The 24,827-nt window shown below is 40.3% G+C and overlaps 1 protein-coding gene across 1 annotated transcript; it reads right to left on the bottom strand.

The window, feature by feature from the left end:
* Positions 1-1,748: 1,748 nt before the first annotated feature.
* usp31 (ubiquitin specific peptidase 31) lies at positions 1,749-21,396 on the bottom strand. Its single transcript, XM_034143056.1, has 16 exons — positions 20,234-21,396; positions 18,635-18,769; positions 18,169-18,263; positions 17,987-18,079; positions 16,588-16,723; positions 16,092-16,239; positions 15,815-15,995; positions 15,302-15,413; positions 14,959-15,053; positions 12,057-12,134; positions 10,359-10,488; positions 9,821-9,940; positions 9,007-9,232; positions 8,517-8,675; positions 7,797-7,949; positions 1,749-7,229 (listed from the first exon to the last, which is right to left on the bottom strand). Exons 1-16 carry the CDS (start codon positions 20,756-20,758, stop codon positions 5,728-5,730), a joined length of 3,888 nt encoding a protein of 1,295 aa, XP_033998947.1. The 5' UTR covers positions 20,759-21,396; the 3' UTR covers positions 1,749-5,727.
* Between the last annotated feature and the right edge of the window lie 3,431 nt (positions 21,397-24,827).

The raw sequence follows: 24,827 nt of genomic DNA, 5'->3' as shown, positions 1-24,827 counted from the left end.
TACAGTAGGTGTTGAAGCATTATGACCTGTTAAGACTGAGCTACTTGCCTCTGCACGTCTATATTCTGCAGCCAGGAAAAGCTTGAAATAATAATCCTGCCCAGAAATGTAGAGGCGCTCATGTATTACAAAGCCTTGAGGTCTCAGATAATACACGGCAGCAGAGACAATGAGCAGTGGATACTCTGGATAACCGGATGAAAGGGTGATCTTTGGACATGAAACATTTAAAAACACCTCCAAGATGTCTTTCATGCTGCTTCAGAACCATTTCTGACAGCAGCGGGAACATACATGCTTTTTATAGTGTGGAGTAGTTATACACTCGTTACTTACTCAAGATGATCACACATTTTTCTGACAAAAATCAATCTGAAGTTGAGAAATAGTAATGCAAAAAGCTCTTTAACTTAAATATTCATTTGACTTGAGTTATGTGTTAATGCTGCATCAGTGAGTCTCTATAAACCAATGGAACCTAAGAGCTTCATGTTGTGTGGAGTCAGGGATGATTTGTTAGAGGAAAGCTCCCTCTAGTGTAGCAATGATTACACACACATTGCTCAATAACAAGGCATCACTATAACTGTTGACATTTTTATTTAGATTTTGTATTTGCATGGGTAAACCAACAATGTATGTACACATTTGTTCTTTTGGAGAAATAAAAAAACAAACATTAAAAGTGCATATATGATAACAAAAGAGAAATAAATTAACATGGGAGACAGTCTAATGAACGACTGAATGTCAGAACAGTTCTCTTTAAGAAATCGAAATGAAACTGAAGGAAAATGCAGAGGCAAATGCTAGAACAAAGACGCTAATGTTAAGTTGCATAAGAGTCTTGTGATCCTGGTACAACAAGAAATACAGCAAAAAAACCTGAATAAACGTAAAAAATGTAACGTTTTATGAATTAAAAACACAATTAAAGACAATTGTCAAAGGGGCGATGTGCTGCTTTCAGCACTATAGCGTTCTTTGTTAGCTTAAAACACATTAAAATGAGACATTTACTATTTATTTAGAATACGTTGTTCAGAACGTAGTGCTGGAGTGTTAGTAAGCAGCTGCTCTCTAAAGCACTTCTTTGCTTTTGTTCTGTGAGTATGATTTAAAACTATGAGAGCTTCTAAGAAACACTACTGTTATGAAAAAGTCTTCTCAGTGGAGTTCTGAGTTTCTCGTGTAATGTTTGACCATTACAAAAAAAAATGGAATTCATAAAAAGAAAAGCTCCTTGGTTTCATTCAAAAAAATACAAACTGTCCATTACAATTTGTTTTGCTTAAGGCTTCTGAAAACGTTCAGTTTGTAGAGTTTACATCTGAAAAATAACCTCATCATTTTTACCGCAAACTCACAATACAAGTTATTCTTATACCCTTTAATATTTAGGACGACACACCACTGCTGTCGTCCTAAAGTATTTGCGGAATCTGAAGTCTGTGGCTCAATTGAAAGATGTTGGTATTTCAGTTTCAGTGGTTATTGCGATTTTGATTCAGTGGTAAAATTACACAAAAATGATGCAGAAAATGTCATTAAGTGGAACTTTTTATGACAGCCGTGTCACAACATACTCAATGCAGGAATCTGTAATCTTAATTAACTTCTGCTCTATGCATTTTAACCAGTCATCAGAAATAAATAGTGGCGCTGCTTCAATGCATGTTTGGATGCTGTTTGTTTGCTGATAAACTGCCTGTTTTAAATACAAAAAAATAATAGAAATCACATCATGATAGCAATGATTGACGTGATAATACTATAAAAAGTATTAACCGAACATTTTAATGTCATTGTTCATTACATACTGCAATATAAAACTACAAATGGACTATCTTTATTGCATTTAGCTATATATATATTTGAGTTGCATTTATATTAGAGACTGGCCACATCTTGGATGCAGCTGAGAACATTTCAACAGGGGTTCATACACTGTTATCGCTGAATCAATGGAAGGCTATTTCACAATACATACATACATGAGGCTATTTAGTCACCACATAGAGATGATCGCATCCATAGCGTTGTCTCTGCTGGTGTACAACAGGAATTATTTAACATCTTGTCAACATAAAAAAAGACCGTAACCTACCCGCTCGGTAGGAGCACCCAGAGAGCACAGATCAGCAGAATTACAAAATAAAATACTACGTAAAAATATATAAACATTAATATGGTGGAATGGGTGAAGAAAGGATATAGCTGTTGAATCTTATTAACTGTACAGATGAAATATTCTGTCATTTACAATTTCTAAATATTGGAATGGTGTGCAAATAAAGCAATGGAATATACCGGCCATGCTCTGCGCTTTAAACAGCTGCAGACTCTTGCATAGTTAATGAAATACATGCACTAGCGTTTTCATGCAATACTGCATTCCTTTATCTTTCGCAATTCTGTACAGACAAGGAATTGAAAAAACAGACAATATCTGCAGTGAGGAAAATGAGATGAAAATATTCTCTGTAAAGATGTTGATTTTTATCCTGTTTCAGCAGGTATGTGTTTAGATTGATTTGAGATATATATATATATATATATATACTTCTCGTATGAAGTACAGTACTTGTCTAGTTTTCAATGGCTTTTATCGAGTCAGCCATGTTGCATTTTTTGGTAAATCAAACGTCGGCTTTCTTCGTCTGAATGATGATTATCGGATTATTGCTCTACTACTACGAGTCAAATAAAAAAACAGCAATACAAGCTTTTTTTTTCTGGATTGGAAGCAACTGATAACAAAGTTTCATGTTTGTCACTTCATGACAAATAATTCCTGTGACATAATACAAAACTGAAGTGAAACTAGGGACATTGTTCTCTTGAATAAAGAAAGGTGGGAAAACAAGGGAACAGGGTGCAGCAATAAGAGTTGTGTACATAAAAGTTGGGGGCCCCTATCTAAATATAGATTACAAGCAATATACAGTATGAATGTCGAGTGAAGAACAAAGTGTAACGGCATGATCCAGCTCTGAAATGCACACTAATTCATTACAGACTTTTACACAGGCAAACAAAACGGTGAAAGCCAGAATGACGGTAAAGTGTCCTGCTTTGATCCAAAGTGCCATGCACAGGTTCCTGATAGATTACAATGTGAAGTAGAAAAAGAGCAGCTACAGGAAAACCAGCACAGTGAAACAGCCGTGTTATCTCCATGGCCCGAACTGTTTGAACACAGTAGCCACGGATACATTTGTGTTGTTGTGGTTGGACATTTAAATGATCATACAGAATGTTATTCCACTGGATCTGAATTTGACATTTTTTGCTGTGTTTAAATGACCAAGAGAGTATTCTTAACAGATCAAATGGAAAATATCTATGGAGAAATGTTAGGATAAAAGTGCTTCGATGGAGATCTTGTAAATTGAGTTACACATAACCATTGTTGCTATGTTTGGTAGCATTTAACTTTACAGCTAATTTTGATATCATGAGACATCAACAAATATAAAAAACTGCTCTCAAACTCTTACCCGTAACCAATATTAATGTCACAACATTTCAGATGGAGTCTCATCAAGGCTACTGATTTGCACAGGCCATTTAAATAACACACATGCGTATTTCAACTGAGTGGCATTTCCTCTGAAACCATCTGAGAACCAATGTAAACCTTTTAGGTGCTACAGAGAAAAAGTTGAGACAAATATGTAGATCTATAAGTACAAGCTTATGTTACATATTTAAAGTATAACCTACTAATGGTTGGATTTTAACGGCATAACCACATTCATTCGTTTCGAACATACACTATGCTGGTGTCTAATGTATGAATATTGCATTTGCATGTGGGGTAATGCTACTATGATAATGCCGAGTGTTCAAAACGTCATGGCAGCTGCTGTTTCTATCATTTGACTGCAAGATAAATGTACCATGCCGTGTCTGATAGTTGAGAAGATTCCGCCTACATAACCATATTTGAACAACTGCTCAGCGCCAATAGAAATGAAATTGCTCAATACTCTGGTTCAGCCTGATGAAGACAAATATGACATTCTCCAATGAGGTACCACAGGTTATGATAAGTGCTGCCACAGGTTTCTGGCTCACTGTAGTGTGTGTTGTCACAGTTCTGAATATCAGCATTTTTTTTTTTTAAAAAGATGCTCTTTAAGAAACATCAGATCCAGAGCACCAGGTGGAGTAAAGTGACCCCTGAACATCGAGATGAATGAACCTTAACCATTCAACACTACTGTACGATATGTCTTACAAATGATAAGAACATATTAAGATAAGTACATTAAGTGAGAGTGTGTGTGTGTGTGTGTGTGTGTGTATAGAACTGTATTAGGTAAAGGAAAACGACCTTTCTATACAAAGTGCGATAAAACAACATTCCTACTCAGTGATGCATACAGTAGTCGACTACTATGTTTCCAAAGGCTACATTTGTGTCCATGTACAGTATTGAAAGGCGCTTATTCATCTTGCTCATGGAAAGGGAAGAAATGGGTTATTATATACTATATACTTTGTCAATATCTGTACATTGATATACTTTTTAAAGGGTTTCATTCCAAACACAACGTCCCTTTGAGGAGTTAACTCCGATAAGTTTGATAAAAAACATTTCTATCAAAAAAAGTATTAAAGAAAAATAAAGTTTTAAAATATTGGAAGACTTGTTTAAAAGTGTGTACCGTTCCTAATTCTTCATCATCTCAAATGCTTTTTCTGTTCGGTCCGGGGCCTGCCATCACCTCAGTATTTCTATATTCTTTTATGGTTCATAATGTCAAACTTTTTAAATTATTCTCAACCGTCTTAAATCATGAAATGACTTATTAGTACCTACAGCATGCTAATGCTTCCATCAGCGTAACACATCTAATGACAAATACTAAATGCTTATTCACTATTATTTGGGAATGAAACCGTGTGTGTGTGTGTGTGTGTGTGTGTGTGTGTGTGTGTGTGTGAGAGAGCATCACTCAGAATTTGTCCGGAGATGATTTCTGATGTTATGCTTCTATGTATTAAATGCTTAGAAATCAGAGCGGTGAGGTTTAAGCATCAGCAGCCATCTTATTTCCATCGGAATCTAAAGAACGTTATCCTACAAGACAACATATGCATCGTTGGTGCATACAAGGTGAAAAAGCTTCTTACTCCATTAACTTCTCTTAATGCACAAGCTGCTGCGTTTTAAATCCTTTTACTTCGTCAGCAGGATATTTTGCAAGCAAACTAAACGTAATGTTTTGCCGCATTTCAAAGAGATAACACGCCTCTTGTCTGAAGGGAATATAATTGGATTCCAAAAGGCAATTCTGACAGCTGTCATATAAGCCTCCAGTACAACCAAAAAGGAAGTGCTGCACAGCTGAATGCGTATTGCATGCTCATGTACCTGCCTTGCCAGAAAAAACTCTTACATGTCGACAGATTGTCTAACTCGCATGAAAACCCTACCTAATGCTTAAAAAGTGTAATTGATGAGGATACGCACTTAAAACTAGAACTGGTGGCATGCCAAGCAACTGTTTGGCATCTGAATATGCAGATGATTTACACTACTTTCTTTTGTTTCACTACAGCTGACTGCCAATACTCAAACCTCAAAGCTAGTATCTGATGTCAGAGTGCAGAAGCATAACATCAAAAAAGTGTCTCTTTACAAATACACGTGGTGCTCAGTTTAACTCAGGCACAAAGAAAATAGCTGCATCATGTTCGTTTCAAACTACGGATGTATCATTGAGGCCTCTTTGTTGTACGTGCAGGAGATTGCGTGCTCGACGACAGCTTGCGGGAAGATGCCATCCTTTCCAGAGGTTTCTTCCCGTTAGCGGGAGACTTGAGACTTACTTCAGGAGTGGAAGACTTGGACTTGCCGACGTTTAATAGAGAGCGACTGAGAGAGCTGGGGGGCCTGGAAGACTCCTTTGTGTCCGACTTTTTCTCTGCAGGCGTCTGTGGAGACACGGCGACGCCCTTCTTTCCTGCGTCTCCACCGGCGTCCTTAGCTTGTCCGTTCTGCTTGCACGTCCTCTCTGAGGCCTTCTTAGCGACCAGGGTGCTTTTCCCCAGATCAGCCGACCGGCGGCTTTCCCTTTGTCGGAGGGCGCTCCTTAAGAACGACAGGCCCTTTTCCTCAGACTTGCTGCTGCGCTGCAGGTCTCTGGCGGATACGCTGGGGGAGCGTAGGCTGGTGACGGAGGAGCTGCTGCTGGAGCTCCGCACGGATCTCCTCTCGGGCCTATTACTTTCCCCACTCTTGGAGAAGGAGGAGCGGCTGGCCAAGCTGTCTCGGAGACTGTCCACCAGAGGACTGGTGTGCATCGAGTCCCTGCTGAAGCTCCTCTCTACAAGCCTCTTCCGGCTACAGCTGTTCTCTGTGAGGTTGGAATTCTTCTTTGCCGTTGGCGAGGGAGAAGCGGAGGACTGAGAAGTGGAGGACTGAGGAGTGGAGGACTGAGGAGTGGAGCGGACTGATGGCTTACGCTGTGGCGTTGCGTCGAGAGGTTGAGTCGCCACCTTTGCTTTGGAGGGAGTCCCAGAGGGCGTGGAGATGCTTTTCTTGGCACTTACAGTCTTTTCTTTAGTACTGCTTGGCTTTTTGCCTTTCACAGGAGTGCTGGTAGACGTCTCAGCAGCGGTGGTCTTATGGATCGAGCACAAACGCTTTTTGGAGGTTTTCTCTTGCTCCACTTTGCTGGAAGACTTCGTTGAGCCTGTGCCTTCCGCCTTTGAGGCGAATCCCCCGATACTGCTCTTGCGTTTCTGTTCTTTGGAGGGAGTAGCTTGGGCGGGAAGAAAGTTTTGGTCTACAGCTGAAATCTGGTTGTTATTTTCAGTTGCCTCATTTTTGGTGCTCTTCTTGTCCACTGGAGTGGGAGCCCTGCAGTACATCATGTCGATGAACCTCTTGTTGTTGTCCTGGTCGGTGAAGTTGCTCTCCATCATAGAGAGGGGAGACCTGCTGCCAAAGTAGCGCTCGTGTCTGCTGTAGCTGCCAAAACAGGACGTGGAGACTTTGTCATCACACGCCTCTCCGATCCTCTCTAGAGGAGGGGAACATCGAGAGTCGAGGGAGAAACGGGAGGGCGAGTTGGATCTCATTTGCAGCTTCGCAGCCAGAGACCAGGAAGGCTTCACCCCGCTGTCGCTGAAGGCTAAAGGGCTGGCGATGGAAGACCTGGAGGACAGGCTCTGGCGCTGAATGCTCCGCACAAAGGGGCGGATAGAGAATCCTCCTAAAATCAAAATAGCAGGGTTTTTTGGGTTTAGAAATGCTTAACTCGAATTCAATCACTCAATTAATCCAAATTACAACCCCATTTGTATACGAGTACATTATGCATAATGTGTCGTGAGAAAGATGTAGTTAAATATCAGTTTGCCTGGCCATCTGTTTCTGGAGACTTTGCTGAGCCTGTATTCTGGAGGATTAAACTGAGCCTACATTTATATTAACCACACACAGCAGCAAAGCCAACATCTTTATTTTTCCACTGTATCGAGCTCAGTCAAATGTTTTCTTGCATGTTTCTGTCAATTATGACACATTTGGATTCACTTTTAGCTTTTTCCTGCAATCTTGGTTTCCTGAATTCAAAAAGGTGTCCAGTTTCATCTGTTGGGTGGATGGACATGGTGTTGCTTCTACAACTATGAAAATCTAAACTAACTGAACTTGTGTGTTTGTTAGAACTTTGAAGTGTTACATATGTGTCAGGAGACAGCAGCACTTCATGTGTAGGTTATATCTGACACCTGCAAAGTCAAATATATTTAAAAACCCAATATAAGCAATGTCTCACCATCATCTTCATTGCGTTCCACGGGGAACTCCACAGACTCAGCCAGTGAGGCCAGAGAGGTGCGTCTGGACGAGGCTCCGGAGGCCAGGCTGGCCGGCCGGCTGCCAGGCAACCTGTTGATCCAGTGATCACACAGGGAGGAGCTGGTGGAGCCTGCACAAACAGCAGAAGAACACTCGAGTTACCTTTAACATTTCAGAGCCACAAAAAGGCATATCTTTTTTGTATTATTTTCCCAAAATAAAAAGTTAACTGTACAGCGTGTGTAGTAGATTAATGCAAATACAAATCATAACAGCTTATAATCAGTAAGGCTTTATTTCAAATTTGTTTACATTGGTTCATTGGTAACTTCTGTCAAAATGGTGTTTCTGTGGTAAATCTTTTGTGGCTATATTCATGCAAATATTGCAATAAAACTGTTTCGAACTTCTCGTCGTCAAACCCTTGTTTTTAAGTTTGCTCCTTCCCGGCTTAATTAGGACTTGCAGGGGTAAGAAAACTGTGAGCCCTGTGTCTTTTTCACTCAAGCTGGAGACATTATATACCAACAACATGTGTGTGATTTCTTTGCTGCGGTGTGTGCGACGTGAAATCCTTCTGCTGCACAAAAAGATTTAGACTGATCAGCTAAAAACTGACCCATTTTTGCCTGTCCATTTGGGGAATTATTTGACTACACAGCAGATATCAGACAGAAAGTAGGAAATAAAAGCTGACCAGCAACAGAGCTGTTGGCCGACCAGGAGGGAATGACAGTCCTCCGCTGGTAGAACAGTATGTAGGCCGTCTGCTGACACACGTCTTCGTCAGGTACTGGGGAAACCTCGCTGTCATCAAAGCAGTACCACTGACCATCAATGGAGTTCTTACAGTACGCTGTGATTGCAAATAAAAGAATGGGTGAAGCAGTCCAACCCTCAAATATTACCTTTCAATCTCAATCTCAATCTTTATTTATTTATAGCGCACATTTAAAACAACCTTCAGTTGACCAAAGTGCTGTACAGGCAATAACTACTATATTAAATAACACAATGGGAGTACACTAATAAAACAATAATTAAAAACATGATAAAAAGCACAATAACTAGAAACATATAAAAAAAAGAATAAATAAATAAATAAAAATAAACACATACAAATGTAAAAATGTAATGTTCAACTAGTATTAAAACCTTTGAACTAGAACATGTGTTTATAGCGTTACCTGTGTAATGTCCTCCATGCATGTTCCCGTGGTGGTTGCACACAGCGTACAGGTCGTACAGGTAGTCATCGGGGTTTCTGCCCAGGCCATATGGGCGTCTCCATGGCGACCAATGGGAAGGTAAACTCCAGCTGCTCTGGCTCCTCTTCACCATGTGAGGTGCCATGTCCATTCCCATCAGAGGGAACTTCACCATGTTCTGCATCTTCATCCGCCGGTCTCCCTCCTGAAGCAGAGGCAACATAAACACATCTGCAGTTATAGAACAAATCTATTCTGACAGGAACCTTGAAGAAAACTCTGTAGCTACAATAAGTACTTAGGACTTTAACTGCTCAATTAGGTATTTTTAATATCAGCCAGCTCCTTCCTTACATGTAAGATTAACTTAGTAAAACCTACAATGGATGAAGGCTTCAGAAAAAAAAGGAAATATTTTTGGAAACACACCAGACTTAATAATGTTTCAAATGGTGCCAACATGATATTGGCATTTCAAGAGCAACACTACATCATCTTTGCCCTATTATATTTGTTTACAACTGACATAATATTCAATTTGAATTTAGGAACTATCTGATCAAATAATGATATACGTCTACTATTTGGACATATCTGGTGGTACCATTTCTCAACAATCACTGCTACTAAAAAGTATTGAGATTTGATACCGAGCCCTAAATTCGAACACAAATTGAGAAAAAAAACAACTTGATTTAAAATATAATCAAGAGTGATTCCATTCTTGATTCTCAGAAAGTATATCTGGATTCAAATGTCAATGTTCTGTATGAAAAGTGTCGAGCTGTAATACCTGTCTGAACCTCTTGAGATGCAGTATGAGCACATCAGGCAGCGTCCACAGGCTGAGCTTAATGCGGCCCTGCTGCAGCTGCTTGCAGTGGGGACAGCGCCAGGCATCATCTGGGGCCAGCTGAAACACACACACAAACACACACACACGCACACACACGCACACACACAAACACACACACACCCATCAAGGACAAGCTCCCACCACAATGCTTATAAAATAGGTCTCACGCGGTATAACAGCCCTGAGTTTTCCCTTATTCTCCTCTAGAGCTATCGCAGGCAAGTCAAACCACACTGTATATGTAGGCCTGGGCTCAGTTTATTCCAAACGTAGCATTAGAAGTCAAATACACAGAAAAACCACACAGTGAAAGGCTTTCGGAACTTACGCAGCGGGGAGGAGACACATGTGAGGCTATACTTCAAAGTATACTCACCACTGACATGTGCCAGGGAAAATCCAGGATTTATTTTTCCAATGTCAATCTACTGACAGTGCAGCAATCAACTATGTGTGTGTGAGGCTGAAATGTTACCTCCTCCTCCTTGGTGTAGAGCTGTAAGCACTGAGCGAGGCTGCAGGCCTGCGGCTGATGGTGCTGTTCCCGGTGCAGATACACACTCTCAGCATCAGGAATGTACTCCTCCTCAGTGTGTCCGAACAGACTGCAGGGACATGAAGCACAGGCCAATCATTCAGCAGAGTCATGAGAGGAGCATCACAAGATCTGTGTCGACATTCTGGACTGCAGTTAGGTTGTGAAATATCTCAAGACAGCTGATCTAATTGATTGGCACATTACAGTAATGAAGTGTGTCTTTTTTATATTTATATCTGGCATTACATACATAACAAAATCATTTTCCTAATGTTTTTGCAAGATCTCTGAAAGTATTGGATCTTGACGGGTGGAGCAGCATTAAAACAGTCTGATAAGCCGCTTCATGAACATTAATCACACACAGGTTTAGAATATTAATTAAACGTCTTGCAGAGATTTTCCTCCACATGTTGAAAGATGATAATCTACATGACTAATGATCAAGATGCGGCTTTCATTTGAACAGCAAAGGGTGTGTGGTGTGTGCGCGTGTGTGTTAACCGCACATTGTAATTAGCTTAAGTGAGGGAACTAGAGCAGACGTGTTGTTGATTGTGTGGGCGGAACTAGTCTCTAGTGTTTATATGTGGTTTAAAACCACAACCGTTTCAAATTAAGCTCGTTTTCTAGTAGATTAAGCAAGTTTATTTTTCAAATGCAAATGATTTGATGAACAGCAAAAGTTAAAAAAGGTTAAGTCCTATAAAATATGGCTTATTAAGATCTTTGGCTAACATGTACTGAAAACTGTATTCTTTACTGACACATGTTGTCAGTGATGTGTGAGCATGCTTATTTATAGTACTGTGACAAGCAGATGAGTTACATTATGTTGAAGGAAAGGTATGAGGCAGGGATGATCTGAGTGAAGACACAGGGGTCAAAATGTGGCATTTCAGTTGGGGCCTTCAAATACATACAGGTCATAAACTGTGGTCAAATAGATAATACTATTGATTTTTTTAATTTAGTAACATCTCAATTGTGCATTCTACATAATACATTACGAGGACAAACTTGTTGTTCTGCTTGTTAAAAGGGGCCCTATTATTCAAATGTTCCGGTTCCATCATTATATGTTGTGTCTCTAATGTGACATGTTAACATGCTTTAATCTTCAAAAGGTCTTTATTTTTCTCAAACTGCCTGTGCTGCAGCACCTCTTTTCACCCTCTGTCTGAAACCAGAGCCCAGTCTGCTCTGATTGGTTAGCTGGCCGGCTCTGTTGTGATTGTCCAACCGCTTATAGATGTCCTGCCTCTTAGCCTATCACGTACAATGAAGCACGAGCGTTACATCATGATGTGAGGGAATTTGGGGATTTTAGCCTATGCAGACCATTTACATGCACCAAACCCTATATAACACACTACAGGAAAGGGAAAACACCAACAAGCATAGACGGGCCTCTTTAACTAATGGCACAAGGCAAGTCCTTAAAAGGAATGGTTTAAGATATGTTTCATTTAATTTGATGTATGCTGTCTAGCTTTGTGAAATCCAATATTTTGTTCCCAATGACGACAACAGCAAACAAATGTCAACACCTGGCTCCTTTTCATTCTGTGCAGAACAAACATACAGTAGGTGAAAACCAACCGAGCGCAGAACATATTCAGATGTTTCACTCACTAGTCCTTGGTCTCTTTGTCCCACTCTACCACGATCTTCACATGTGGAGGTCCCCCTTGTCCACAGGACTTGTATGCTCTGCAGGGAAAACAATACGAGTTAAAACACTTGAAGTGATTTAGGAAGTTGACATTACAAATGGGATTTAGTTTTTTGCACTGTAATTTAGTGTGAAACATTTCTGTCTTATGCCATATAATCCACATGCATTACATCATTTGCTGTTTTAAAATGGGGTCTTTGAGAAGGACATTGCATTAGAGCAGCGGTTTTCAAAGTGTGAGGCGCGCCTCCCCTCGGGGGCGCCAGAGAGCTTCAGGGGAGGCGCAGCGTGAGAAACAAAAATAACGAGAAAAAGACGAGTAAAGTGACACTTGCACACTTTTGGCTGTCTGTAGAGACCGAGTTCCCCCACCTCCCCAAAAAGGCTGTAAAAGTGCTCATTCCCTTCACCTCCACCTACCTGTGTGAGTGCGGGTTTTCCGCATTGACTTTGATCAAAAGCAAGTGCCGGTCAAGGCTGCAGCCAGAGATCTGCGTTTATTCCTGTGCGCATCAAAGACGCAGACTCATTGTTCCCACTAAAGTAGGGCTGAGTGTAATAAGGAGGCAAAGTTGACGTTCAGTGTGTTGCCGGGAGCATATAAGGATCAGTGGCGTTTTCTCCTGGAGGCCAAGGGAAGCCAGGCTTCCCCTGTTTTTTCGGATTGTAGTTATAATTTTAATAAATAAATAAAAACACTTCGTTTAGTTTCGGAAATTCTTCTTTGCTGTGTGTTGCTGCCGGCCCGTCTCTCCCCCATTCTCATTGAGTATTTTACAAAGAGTGAAACAGCGCCCCTCTAGATGTTATGGTAAAACAGTAGATTGCACTCAGTGTTGCGAGAGGAGGCCAGCCGAAATTGGCTTCCCTTGGTGAAAAGAAATGGAGGGATTGACCAATCAGACAAGTCTCACGTCATGCCCCTGCCAACCTGTGATTAGTCAGAGCCATGCCAATCACAATCCAATCAAATCGCATCAATTTAGTGGTGCAGTGACGCGTCCTAAAACCCGGAAGTAAGCTGCGCTCGCGTTCCCTCGACAAAAAAGCAATGGGATTTCTCCATAGGATTTTGGAAAATAGCTCGAAATAAGGTCTGTGGAAAACGAACCTGTTAGATAAATGCACGTTTTGTACAGCCGGATAGTATCCACATGTCTACTCTACTTTTATAATTTTCGAATCATAAATCTAATCGATAGATAGATAGATAGATAGATAGATAGCGTCACTGCACTCTCACCGCCGTTAGAAAGTAGCAAGCAACTGAAGCAAGTGCATTTATGGAGGGTGGAGATTTGGAGTATTTAATCAAAAATAATTGTACTAAACTTCCGCTACAGCAGCAACTAAACATTTAATCTGATGACAGGCCAATGCCGAAACTGGAGCTGTGAACAGCGGGGGGAAAGGAGGGAATCGGACGTAAAACGTTAAAGGTCTCCTGATTTAGTTTGTGAATGAATGTTTATTAGAGTTTCGGCTGGAGAGTGCGTGCGGACCTGTCGGTTAGAAAGCAGGCGTGTGTAAGTCCTGCATCTGTATGATACAAATGTGTGTAAAATTATACCGGGCGCTGTAATCACTCATCTGGTTACAGCGTTACATAACCCATTTTCATGCACGGACACGCATGTTCCACAACACACAAACTGAACAACACTCAATTGTCCTATCGCTACCAGTGTCCTTGCGATCTTGTTATAACAAGTGCACGTTACTGATGCAATATGCAATGAGACCATTCGGGCTTATTCTAGAGGGGTGCAAGGAATAGTCCAAGTAGTGGGGGAGTTTTATACAATATGTTTAAAACATAAAGATAAAAAGGTTTAAAAAAGTTATTGTTTCATGTTTTAAGGAGGTGACACTACTCAGCCAATCAAATCGGTGCAGTTAGTGAGTCAGCACGATAGATTCAAACACACACAGAGACGAGACAAGAGGAGAGAAACAGTCGGAGTAATTTCAAATGGCGGAAGGTAGACAGCGAAAACAGAGCATTTAATGACATTTTCTCTTACTGGACCTCTTTGAAATGCAATTGAATACCCCTGCATTATAGCAACAACAACAATAATGATAATAATAATAGCAATAATAATTTGGAGGGGGGGCGCGGCTGTTCTTATGTTCTCTGAGGGGAGGCTCACCTTCCCACACTTTGAAAACCCCTGCATTAGAGAATAGGTTATTGCAATCTGGTGAATTACATGATTTAGTTACTCTCAAAGAGCAGATCAAAGTTCAAATATGATATATATTTCTGCGGTTATAATAGAATTGTGAGCAAAACCAGCAAATGATAACATATAAAGAGTAATCCTAGTTGTCATCAAAGAAGGTATTGATCCATTGCAGTAATACCAGAAGCAACCTTTTCACTTTGATTCATGCACCACTATTGAGCAAGAAGCTGTGACTTGTTTTATTGATGCAAACTGATGTAGGTAAAAAGTCAAACATGATAAATCGGCATTTTAACAAACAGTCAAAATCATGTTAGGGCTTGTCACAAAAGCAAGTTTATAATAAGTCCCATCCCAGTTTCTCAAAGTCCAAGGTGATGTTTTGAAATGTCTTATTATGTCAGTTAATATGATATAAAAAAGAGAAAAGTAAAAAATCTCAATTTTTAAGAGGCAGAAAACAACATCGCCAAGTCTGTGCATGTCTGCCTGGTAACATTCAAATATCTACCTCTACAGCATGAATGCCTGGGAAAGTAATTATTATGTTAGTAGGCATTTAAAGACGGCAAACGACTAAATCACAAATAGGAAAACTAACCACTATACACAGCTTTTCAAACTTGTCAGGCATTACCCAGATGTTGAAATATAAAGCAGCAGAACTGACCTTTCCACAGTGGGGTGACACAGTGGTCGCTCATCTTGAGGAAGGAGGTAAGTGATGCCGACAACACCAACCACCCGGAGACTGAAAGGTCCGACCTATACACACACACACACACACACCACTGTCAGCACTTCTCTAATCCTAATACATCTGGCTTATTAACCAGGTGTAAATCAGACAGCATCAGGGATTTCCGTTTATACCGAAAAGTTATGTCTCAGTATTTCACTGATAACAGTCTTTTTGGAGGCTGATATTTCATATTCACCAGCTTACTGTGTGAAGCATCAATTAATTTGCAGTACATTCAATATAAAGACAAACATGTTATTCCTGTTCCTACCTGGATGAATACCCCCGGCCTCAGAAGATGTCGCATTTTCTCCAGGATCTCTTTCTGTAGAGCATCCCAGGTCACAGTGCGCTCCATGTACAGTACAAAAGGAAGTCCGAACCTAAAACAAAATAATGTGCGTTGCTGTTAAAAATCCCTCCACAAACTTTTGCACAACACTAACACACCATTTACCCATCGCTACCATTCTTGGAAAATACCAATAAAGACTGGACATGTTTTAGGGCTGCAAAATGTATTGTTTTTCATTTTTTCTATTCAAAACTTAACTTGTTGTATTTTAGAGGTATACTGATAGCAGCAGAAAGGTAGAAGCAAGTATACTTTAATATCTTTTTAGCAGAAGTAATATTTTATTGTGATACTGAACAAACTTTTTGCATATACTCCTCATACCATGCAGCCCTGAATTTGTTTTATGAGCTTCATAGTTGAGAAGAACATGAAAACAACACGTACGAATACATTAGCATCAGAGAACATAGAGTATTGTGATTGTACCTCTTTCCTTGGTGCCCGGTACATGCCCTGTTGCACACCAGAAGGATAACTTTCTCTGGCCCCAGGTTTTTATTTGGTGATGCAGTTAAAGGTGTCAAGGCTCCTTGCATGAACGACGGAGTCCTGCTCAATTCTGTCCCATACTTTAAGTTGTTATGATTCAGGTTTGCCAGAAGACTTCCTGTGAAACATAAAAACAAGTGTCGGTAAATTCCTTTCTATTAAGTTAGAGTAGAAAAAAAGCTGAATAATGGGAAAAATATGAAGTGTAACTTACCTCTTTTTGTGCGTATGTTTTCCAGTTTGAAGGTCTCCGGTGTCTCAAAGGCAAAAATGGAATCACTCTCCTGAATGATTTCGAGATCATCGTCGTCATCACAAAATGAACGATGAAAACCGTCGTAGTACATTTCAGTCAGAACAAACTGAAAGAGAAGAAAAAAAAAAAAAAAAAATTAGTGTTTTTTTTACCATTATGCAAAAATAGTCATCAGAAAATACCTCCTTATCTTGCTTTGCCCCTTATTTACTTGAACTCCTGAAGCATTTTCATTCTGCCAGATTGAATCAATGTTAGCACTCAGGTTTCACAGCCTCAGGGACAACAGTGTTTAAGAATATCTCTCTCAGTGTATTGATCACTTCACAAGAAAAATGGGTTTATAACAAACAGAGGAAGAGCTGGCTTTAGAAACAGTGAGTTTCCATTGTGTGACTGTAACATATATTCCCAGTGTGTCAGACCCTGAGCTGATAAGAGACAGGAATAGCACCTGGTCCATGGGGATCTTGGTCTCACGTGACACAGCATCTCTGAGGCGGTACACCGTGCTGTTGAGGGGAACAGCCACTCCGATCCTCATGCAGTGAGAGTACTTCCCCTGGTAGACCACCGTCACATACAGGGGCCTGGCAAACAACACAAATAAATATTATACTCTATAATGTACTATGGTAGCAAGGTTTCTTCTGCTTTCAACCCATGTTTGACAAGCGTAACGTTCGCTTATTTTCCCCATTTGTTTTTCTGTTCTGAATACACCCCTAAAGATTCAAGATTCAAGGCTTTATTGTCATTTGTACATTAGCTACAGTGTAGAAACTTAAGTCACAGGCTCCTCCAACAGTGCAACATATATATAGGACATAGAACAAATAAAACAGATCAAATAGTGCATGTAATAATAATAATAATAATAATAGCTTGCATTTATATAGCGCCTTTCAAGGGACCCAAGGTCGCAGTACAGTAATAGGGCAAAAACAAACATAACAAAACAAAAGCCAGACAGACAAAACAACAGATCGATTAGGGGCCGAAAGCCTTGGCAAACAGATGGGACTTGAGGGCCCTTTTGAAGGCGTCGAGTGTGGGGATGTTGCGAATCTCCGCAGGGAGAGCGTTCCAGAGGGTGGGGGCTGCCACACTGTAGGCTCTGTCCCCGAAGGTTCGCAGTTTGGTGCGGGGGGTGGTGAGCAGGCCAGAGTCTGAGGACCGCAGGTTCCGGGGTGGGGCATGTGGGTGAAGGATGTCCGATAGGTACTGGGGGGCAAGGGCATGGAGGGACTTGTAGGTGAGGAGGAGTACTTTGTAAGATATACGGGACTTGACCGGCAACCAGTGTAGGTGGTAAATAAATACAAATGCAATAGAAATAGTGCAAGAAGAGTCTATATACAAGTAAATGGAATATGATATTGGATAAATACTTTGCCAGATGCAGACAGATGAATGTTTATGGATATTCTTTCATAAGTTCAGGTGTTTAACAGTCTTATGGTCTGTGGGATGAAATTGTCCCTTAGTCTGGTGGTTTTAGTCCTGATGCTGCAGAGAGAACAGTTTGTGGCTGGGGTGATCTAAAATGAACACACTGCTGTTTTGAAAGTGCACACTTCTCCCACACCTGTTTGCTGCTCCGCCTGCACCTTCAACCCCCGATACAGCCCTAACTCACCAAGTTACATTCCTTTTATGGAACAACACAAACTAATATTTGCTTCAGGTTCTCGTAAACTTGTATGGTATGATCCCTTTTGAAGTCTTTTTTGAAAACCTTATAAAGAAATGTTTACTTCAGCTATGTAATGTGGATTACTGTATAAACCAGTATTAGGTAGTCATGAACAAGAGAAGACCTTTCAACTGAGCGATGTTGACGGATAACTCACCGTGTGTGGGGCAGTGGGATCGGTAAGGAGATGCAGAGGAAGGGATCAAACGTATTGCTCTGCTTTTGGCAATGTGGGCAAGTTAAAGATGATCTGTTGGGACAAAACGTCATCTCTAAATATAGCAGAAAGATAGTGTGGCGATGGTGGAAAAAACATGTTTTACTAGGTGTAAAGTCTACCTGTACTGAGCCTGAAACAGTTCTTGCACAAAGGACCCAGCAGACAGGGGAGGAGAGGGCCCTTCCAAGCTTTGATCGTCTTCTTCTATAGGTGGCTGGCAACAAAAACAAACAGGTATTACTAGTCAGTCATACATAATACTTCATAAGCTAGTTCAAATGCAGTTCATGTATTCTGTTGTTATCAACTAGCTATCGGAAATCCAGAGGAAACAAGACCAGGCAGGTCTAGCTGAGCAGGACTGTGAAAGCAACTCATTAGTGTGACCAGAAAAAATATAAACACATGTGACATATCGTGCAAAATAGATTTTCAATAACAACTTGAATAACTATAATCAGCTTCCTGGTCCCAAGGACTGTGTGGTTCAGAAATAAGGAGGAATGTACCACAGGCAATCACTGTTTTTCAATTTAACACCAAACTATGCCTGTAAAAAAAAAGCCACAAGTCTTCTAAACGTACCTTGATAGCAGGCCTGATGTTAGGGTTCCCTGTGTTCAGATCCTCGTGAACTCTGTCCAGCAGCCAGAGCAGAAACTCCTGAGCATCGTGCTGAGAATTCCCCTTGAACTGGATGGCATTTTTCGACACAGCATTCTGTAACAAACAGCGTGGTGATTACAATGTGTGCAAGGTCAAAACGTAAGCACTATTTATCCTTAAATAAACTTAAATATGGTGGTTATGAGGTTTCAATAAGTATTTACACAAGTACTGTATTTAAGTACAATTCTGAGGTACTTGTACTTTACTTGAGTATATCCATGTTATGCTACTTTGTAATTCTACTCCACTACAATTCAGAGGTAAATATTGTACCTTTACTCCACCACATTTACGTAGTACCTTTATTTACTTTTCAGATATGGATTAATGATAAAATAATATGTAATCAACACTTAAATAAGACTTTAGTTATATTGATATTGCTTGATAAACACATTAATATGTCAATGATTGATTATAATGACAAGATATATTATATATGATTCTGAAATGGGCCAATCTGCATCGCGTGTACTTTTACTTTTGGTACTTTATGTATATTTAGTAGGGATGGGAACGATTAATCGAATATTAGAAATTATTCAGTTCTTTTTTTTTTTTGGGAGGGGTGCCTAAATTGATTACATATTATCAAATGGAATAATTCAATGTATACGACAGTGCCATAGCTAAATGTGTTAGGTCTAAAGGTGTGTTTTGCTCCGCTCACGGGTCCCTCACAGCGGGCAGAGCTGCAGGTGCTGATCTCTCTCTCGCGTCCGGTTATACTTCACTCGCGTTTATGTCCAAATCCATCAGATCTAGCTAGTTCTAGCTAATGATATGGCTGCTGCCCCTCCCTACACGCAGATCACGCAGACTCAAACCTCATCTTATGCCCAAATTCCAGCTGAGAGGGTTTCCTCTACAGCTGGCCTGATTGTGAATCGTCTCCACACCCGCCTCTCCCCTGAGTAGACATGCTCATATTCTTAAACAAGAATGAGTGTTGAGTAGCTGCATTCTGTGCATAGGCCCTGTTATAGGTTGTTGATCTCTGTTGTAATAGGGTTACGTTACCCTAACCCGTTATGTTGTTCGTGTATGATCCCTCTTTCATTTAAAAACCAAGTTATGTTTTAAGCATGAAAGCTGTAGGCCTATAGCTGTCAACTGTTCAAACTGTGATCACCAGTTCAATACATTTGACAAATTCGACTTGGTTTCTATACTTATTTGAACATGTATTTATTTATTTTTCAAAATTATTATTATTAATTTATTTTTTGTAAAAGAAATTCCCAATTTTTTTTTTTTTATATGTACATTTCGGTTAATCGGTTAACCGTGTTTTGGGGGGTCGAATATTCGAATATACATTTGCTTTCAAATTCTCATCCCTAATATTTAGATGTCAATACTTTTGTACTTTTACTTGAGAAACATTTTGAATGCAGGACTTTGACTTGTAACACAGTATTCCTACACTCTGGTAGTTCTACTTTTACTGAAGCAGAGCATCGGAGTACTTCTTCCAACTCTGGCAGTATGTATTGGCAAAGTACTTGCATTTACCTTGAAATCCCTGCTATGCTGCGGGGTGTACTCAAAGGTCCACAGAGCCCGCATGAGTCCTGACAGCTGCTCCGTCACCTCTCCTTTGGCCAGAGGACCCTTCTTGTGCAGAAGTAAGCCATTTGTCTTTGGTTTGTCCTCTTCCTGCTCATCGCCTTTGTAATGCTCCAGAACCAGGTACTCAGCGAAGAGTTCCGTGTTGCTGAGACACTGCAGGATGGCATTCATGAAGCAGGTGTTCCCGTGGTTTTTCAGCCCTGACACTCCAGGTACCCTGTCTCCACACAACAAACCCGCCAGGTCCCCATCCTCCATGGGCACATCCTTACACCCAGGTTTAAAAGAGGAGAACCCCCCGTCATCTTTTTCATCTTCTGCTTGCACTTCAGATCCAAAGTGTGATAAGGCGGTCAGAGTCCGGATGAATCTGCCCATGAAGCTGCCCACAGACCGCACAGAGCCCCGCCGGAACAGCTTCTTGCTGAAGCTCGACTTCTTGTCCTTGGTTGCGGCTTTGCAAGACATGATTTCTCTTTCACAGGCTTTACAACTCAGACAGATGTGATGGGGAAGATTAGAGCCATGTCACTGGCTGCTATCTGCTGCTCCATCTCAAAACGTGCAGACAGCACTAGCTGCTGGCAGCGTTAGGGGTTAGCTGATCTTAGCTAGGAATATCATTTTAATCCATGTTTTCTTCAAAAGCATGCAGCCGTCATTTATCCGTGCAATCTGTCAAATAACGTTAGCATATCCTGCACTGTAACAACACCTAAAACACTGGCTAAAGTCAATTACACAATGACTTAAAGGCGTTTCATAAACGTTGCTAAGGTCTGTTGTTGATGTCTGAAAGTTGCTCCAGAGTTACCTTGTTTTTGCGGTTCACTGCCCCGCAGCAATGAATCAACATCGGTTATGCTGTGAGCGATTGCTTAGCTAATTAGCTAACGCTAACGCTAGCTACAATAACAACAAGAGCAGCAGAAACGGCAACGGTCCTTTTCCGCCGAGATGTTCAGGTCCAACATAAACTGATATTCCGCCATACTCTGCAGTTAACTGCAGCTGAAGTAAGGAGAGTGTCCTACATTTGGTGAACCTCACATTTGTCACATATTTGGAGGCACATGCAGGCTAAGATACAAAAACCTCAAGCAGAATCGTTTTAGATTTTCTTCTTCTGCTTGTTTGTGTTGGCACTGGCAGACAGTGAGCTGGTTCACGTCTGTATCACCGCCACCTGCTGGACTGGAGTAAGAGCAGCAGCATGGCATTATATTATTTTTAGTCCAGTAAATAGACCATATCAGCCATTTGATTTGCCAATAATTTAATTGTACATTAGGATAAATGATAACAATTGAAAACTACAGGTGAATAAGCTGAAACCTTATAGATATAACTTTGAAAGTTCTGTAGTTAATAACGTAGTTTTTATGCATACATTTGTTTAATTCCAAAAGACAAATAAAAAATTGTCATATTATGTATTATAAACAACAACAAAATGTAAGAATTAAGACATTTTTTCCCACTGCTCTTTGTCAGTTCACTCTTTTTCCTGAGGGAGGCACAATGAGTCTAAATATTGAGTACTTGCAGTTATTATAGAAAGTGTGTGGCTTTTGTATCACCATGCTAGAGATGTGTGTGTGCAATATGTATTAATTTGTATGTCTTAAGAGAGTTACATGGCAATGAAGCATGAATACTTTCCCATGACGTTTGAGTGGATTTAAAGTGGGAAACAACATCGCTTACTTAATGGCAGGGTGTGAATAATTGAATAAAATGGATTTAAGTGTGTGAGTGCGGAAACATTGTGAGTCAGTGTCTAGTAAGCCTTTTAAGCAATCTAAATCATCTTTTGAGGAGACAGAATTATACATTTCCCACTGAGTTGGGTGGAGAAGGTGGATAAAGATTGAACAGAAGAGGAAATACCCACAATTATCTTAAAGATTGTAGTGCCGAGAGAGATGGGAGTCGGAAGCGGTACATTGAAGGTACAAAGTGGTGCTTTAATGAGCAGCAGAAACGGACATGTTGTCGGGTCGCAGCCCGGGAAGAAGAGGAAGAAGCCAGGAGGGCACACAATAAATACAATCGGCAACACATATGTCCGTGCGGAAACAATACCCCCCCACCTGTAGTTCCATGAGTGAATTATGTACATGAGTAAATTAGTGATCACGACACAATTTAATTTTGCCAAATTAAGCATATATGTTCAAAAGTGATGGAATTAACACTTGTCTATTGAAATCTCTCAAGGAAGAGCTCGCCATTGGCACAGTACTGTTCAGATATTATGAGTGGTAACTCATTTCAGTTTATTATTTTGTCCTGTAATTAGAGCACAGCTAAATATTAGAAGACAAGTGATAAGTGATAATCCAAAAAGGAAAATATATTTGTATTGTGAATGTTAATAAAACATCTTGGCAAATTGTCATATAGCATATTGTAAATCTACTCCAAAGTCAACATCTTCAACACTCTATGGTGCTGCACACACTGCATACAGTGATTGTTAGTTTAAAGACTTTGCGATAAGTCAATGGAGTCTGAGTGTTAGCAGAAACTAAAGTGCTGCTGTTATGCTCGTCATGTCAATACACAGCACATTTCCCGGAGATAATAAGATTTGATTTTGGAGTGACAGTAGCTTTGTGTTGTGCTGATTAGCCGCTTGTTCTCCCCGATGGAGTGATACTGTAAACACAAAGTAACACTGATGGGCACACAGGATTATTGAAATGAACATCTGTCTGATGTCATTGTGGGAGCGCTCCAACAATCCTGGCACATACAAACAGATCGAAGAAGAAAATTAGATTGTCCAAGGAAAATTGGATCTATGCAAGACACTGATTTGTCTGCCCCAAAAACCCATCCATGTGTATTTAGGATACACCTTATTTGGAGCTCACATATTATGTTTAGTGTGTGCCAAACATTGAGGGTGCAGTATACACACTATTCACCAGCAGTGTTGGGAGTGATTTGGGAGTTGACCATTTTATTTTGTCGACTACTGAAACTACTAGCAATTTGGGAGCAAAAAAGGAGAATGTTGCCGTTTTCTAAGGTGATCGAACCGTGCAAATGCGCTTCCAAGGCCACAAAGACTAACATAGGAGAAACGTGCTGCACTTTCAAAAACGATGTAAATAAAAAAAACATGTTCACCAACTTGACGAAACATTCGCAGTTGGCCAACTTAACCCCTGAACGTCAACAAGCGCTCCGATCCCAGCTATGTGTATCACTTTTGAGTCTCCCCGTTTCTGTTGTGTTTGAGTTCTTCCCGTGATTTATTTTTTTATTTGCACTATTTTGTATTTGCAGCTTTTTTGTTTATGCTGTGTTCAGTAAACCCAGCACATGCTTCATCAATTTGGTGAAGATGTTTTTTCATATGCATGTGTTTTGACGCATTGTGTTTTTATATTTGCATCATTTTGCAGTGCGTTTCTCCAAATGAAAGTGTTTTGGGCCATTGTAACACGTTTGTCCCTCTCGGCCACCGTAGTTTTCTTTGAACATGTGTTAAATCGTTTTTTAACAGGGACATTTTTGCTAAATGTATGATCTGTGAACAAATTGACACTTTTGGAAGTAGACGTCATTGACATTTTTTGCTGGCATGTGTCTGATCACTGATCACCGCAAGACGTGAACATGTGACGATCTACCATGCTGGGAGACGTGAATATGTCACGGTTTCGTCCCTTCAAACGTGACAGTTACACGGTATTGTTAACATGGCCCAACCAGTGGAGAAATACCCGGATCGTCACATGTTCACGTCTTGCCGTGATACCGGGTTGGTCTTATCTGTTAATATTTCAAAACACTTTCACATTTTGAATTTGATCCTTTCTTTATACTTTCTATAAAACCAAATAAATGTTCTCCTTCGGGCTATGCAGTAGAACTTATTATAATAGTAGAAGTTATTGTTATCTTGAAAATATATTTTCATGCATCTCAAACTCATGTCTTTCTGGCACTTCTACTTTTGAAGATTTGTAAACAGCTTTTACGAGTTCCTTACTGCAAACTGGGTCAAATCTGAGTGTGCGCACTGCACATTTGTTGCTGCCTGTATTGTGTAATTTGCAAGCGTGTTGCCGTGCTTCAATTTGAAAGTTGGGATCAGCAGTGTTGATCTATAATATGAGCAGTAAGTGTTTTTCCACCTGACAAAGGCAAAATAACGATCTACTGTACTCACCTCATTTCTACCCTGCAAGGTTTCAAACGTCTCATTTGGAGAGAAGAAAATAAAATAAGAAAGACTAACTTTCATCTCCACAAGTCGCAGCAGTAAGACTAATGAGTGGTGTCTGAATGATCTTTGAACAGCTGAAAATTGAAGATGTGTGTGATTTGACGGAAGAAAGTGCAGTGACTTGACATTGCTTTTAGAGGATCAAGTGCATCAAAGTAGTAGAAGACACCTAAAATAAATTAACAAAAAATGAACATATTTTATATCTATAGATCTACTGTAATTATACATCACAGACTTACTGTAAATCCAATTGAGTGAAGGACTTGAAAGTCAGTTTTTCTTTCCTCTTAA

The sequence above is a fragment of the Trematomus bernacchii genome, unplaced genomic scaffold, assembly GCF_902827165.1.
Source record: "Trematomus bernacchii unplaced genomic scaffold, fTreBer1.1, whole genome shotgun sequence".
Lineage (NCBI taxonomy): Eukaryota > Metazoa > Chordata > Actinopteri > Perciformes > Nototheniidae > Trematomus > Trematomus bernacchii.
The sequence above is the reverse complement of the archived record's forward strand: the minus strand, read 5'-3'. Positions and strand labels throughout refer to the sequence as shown.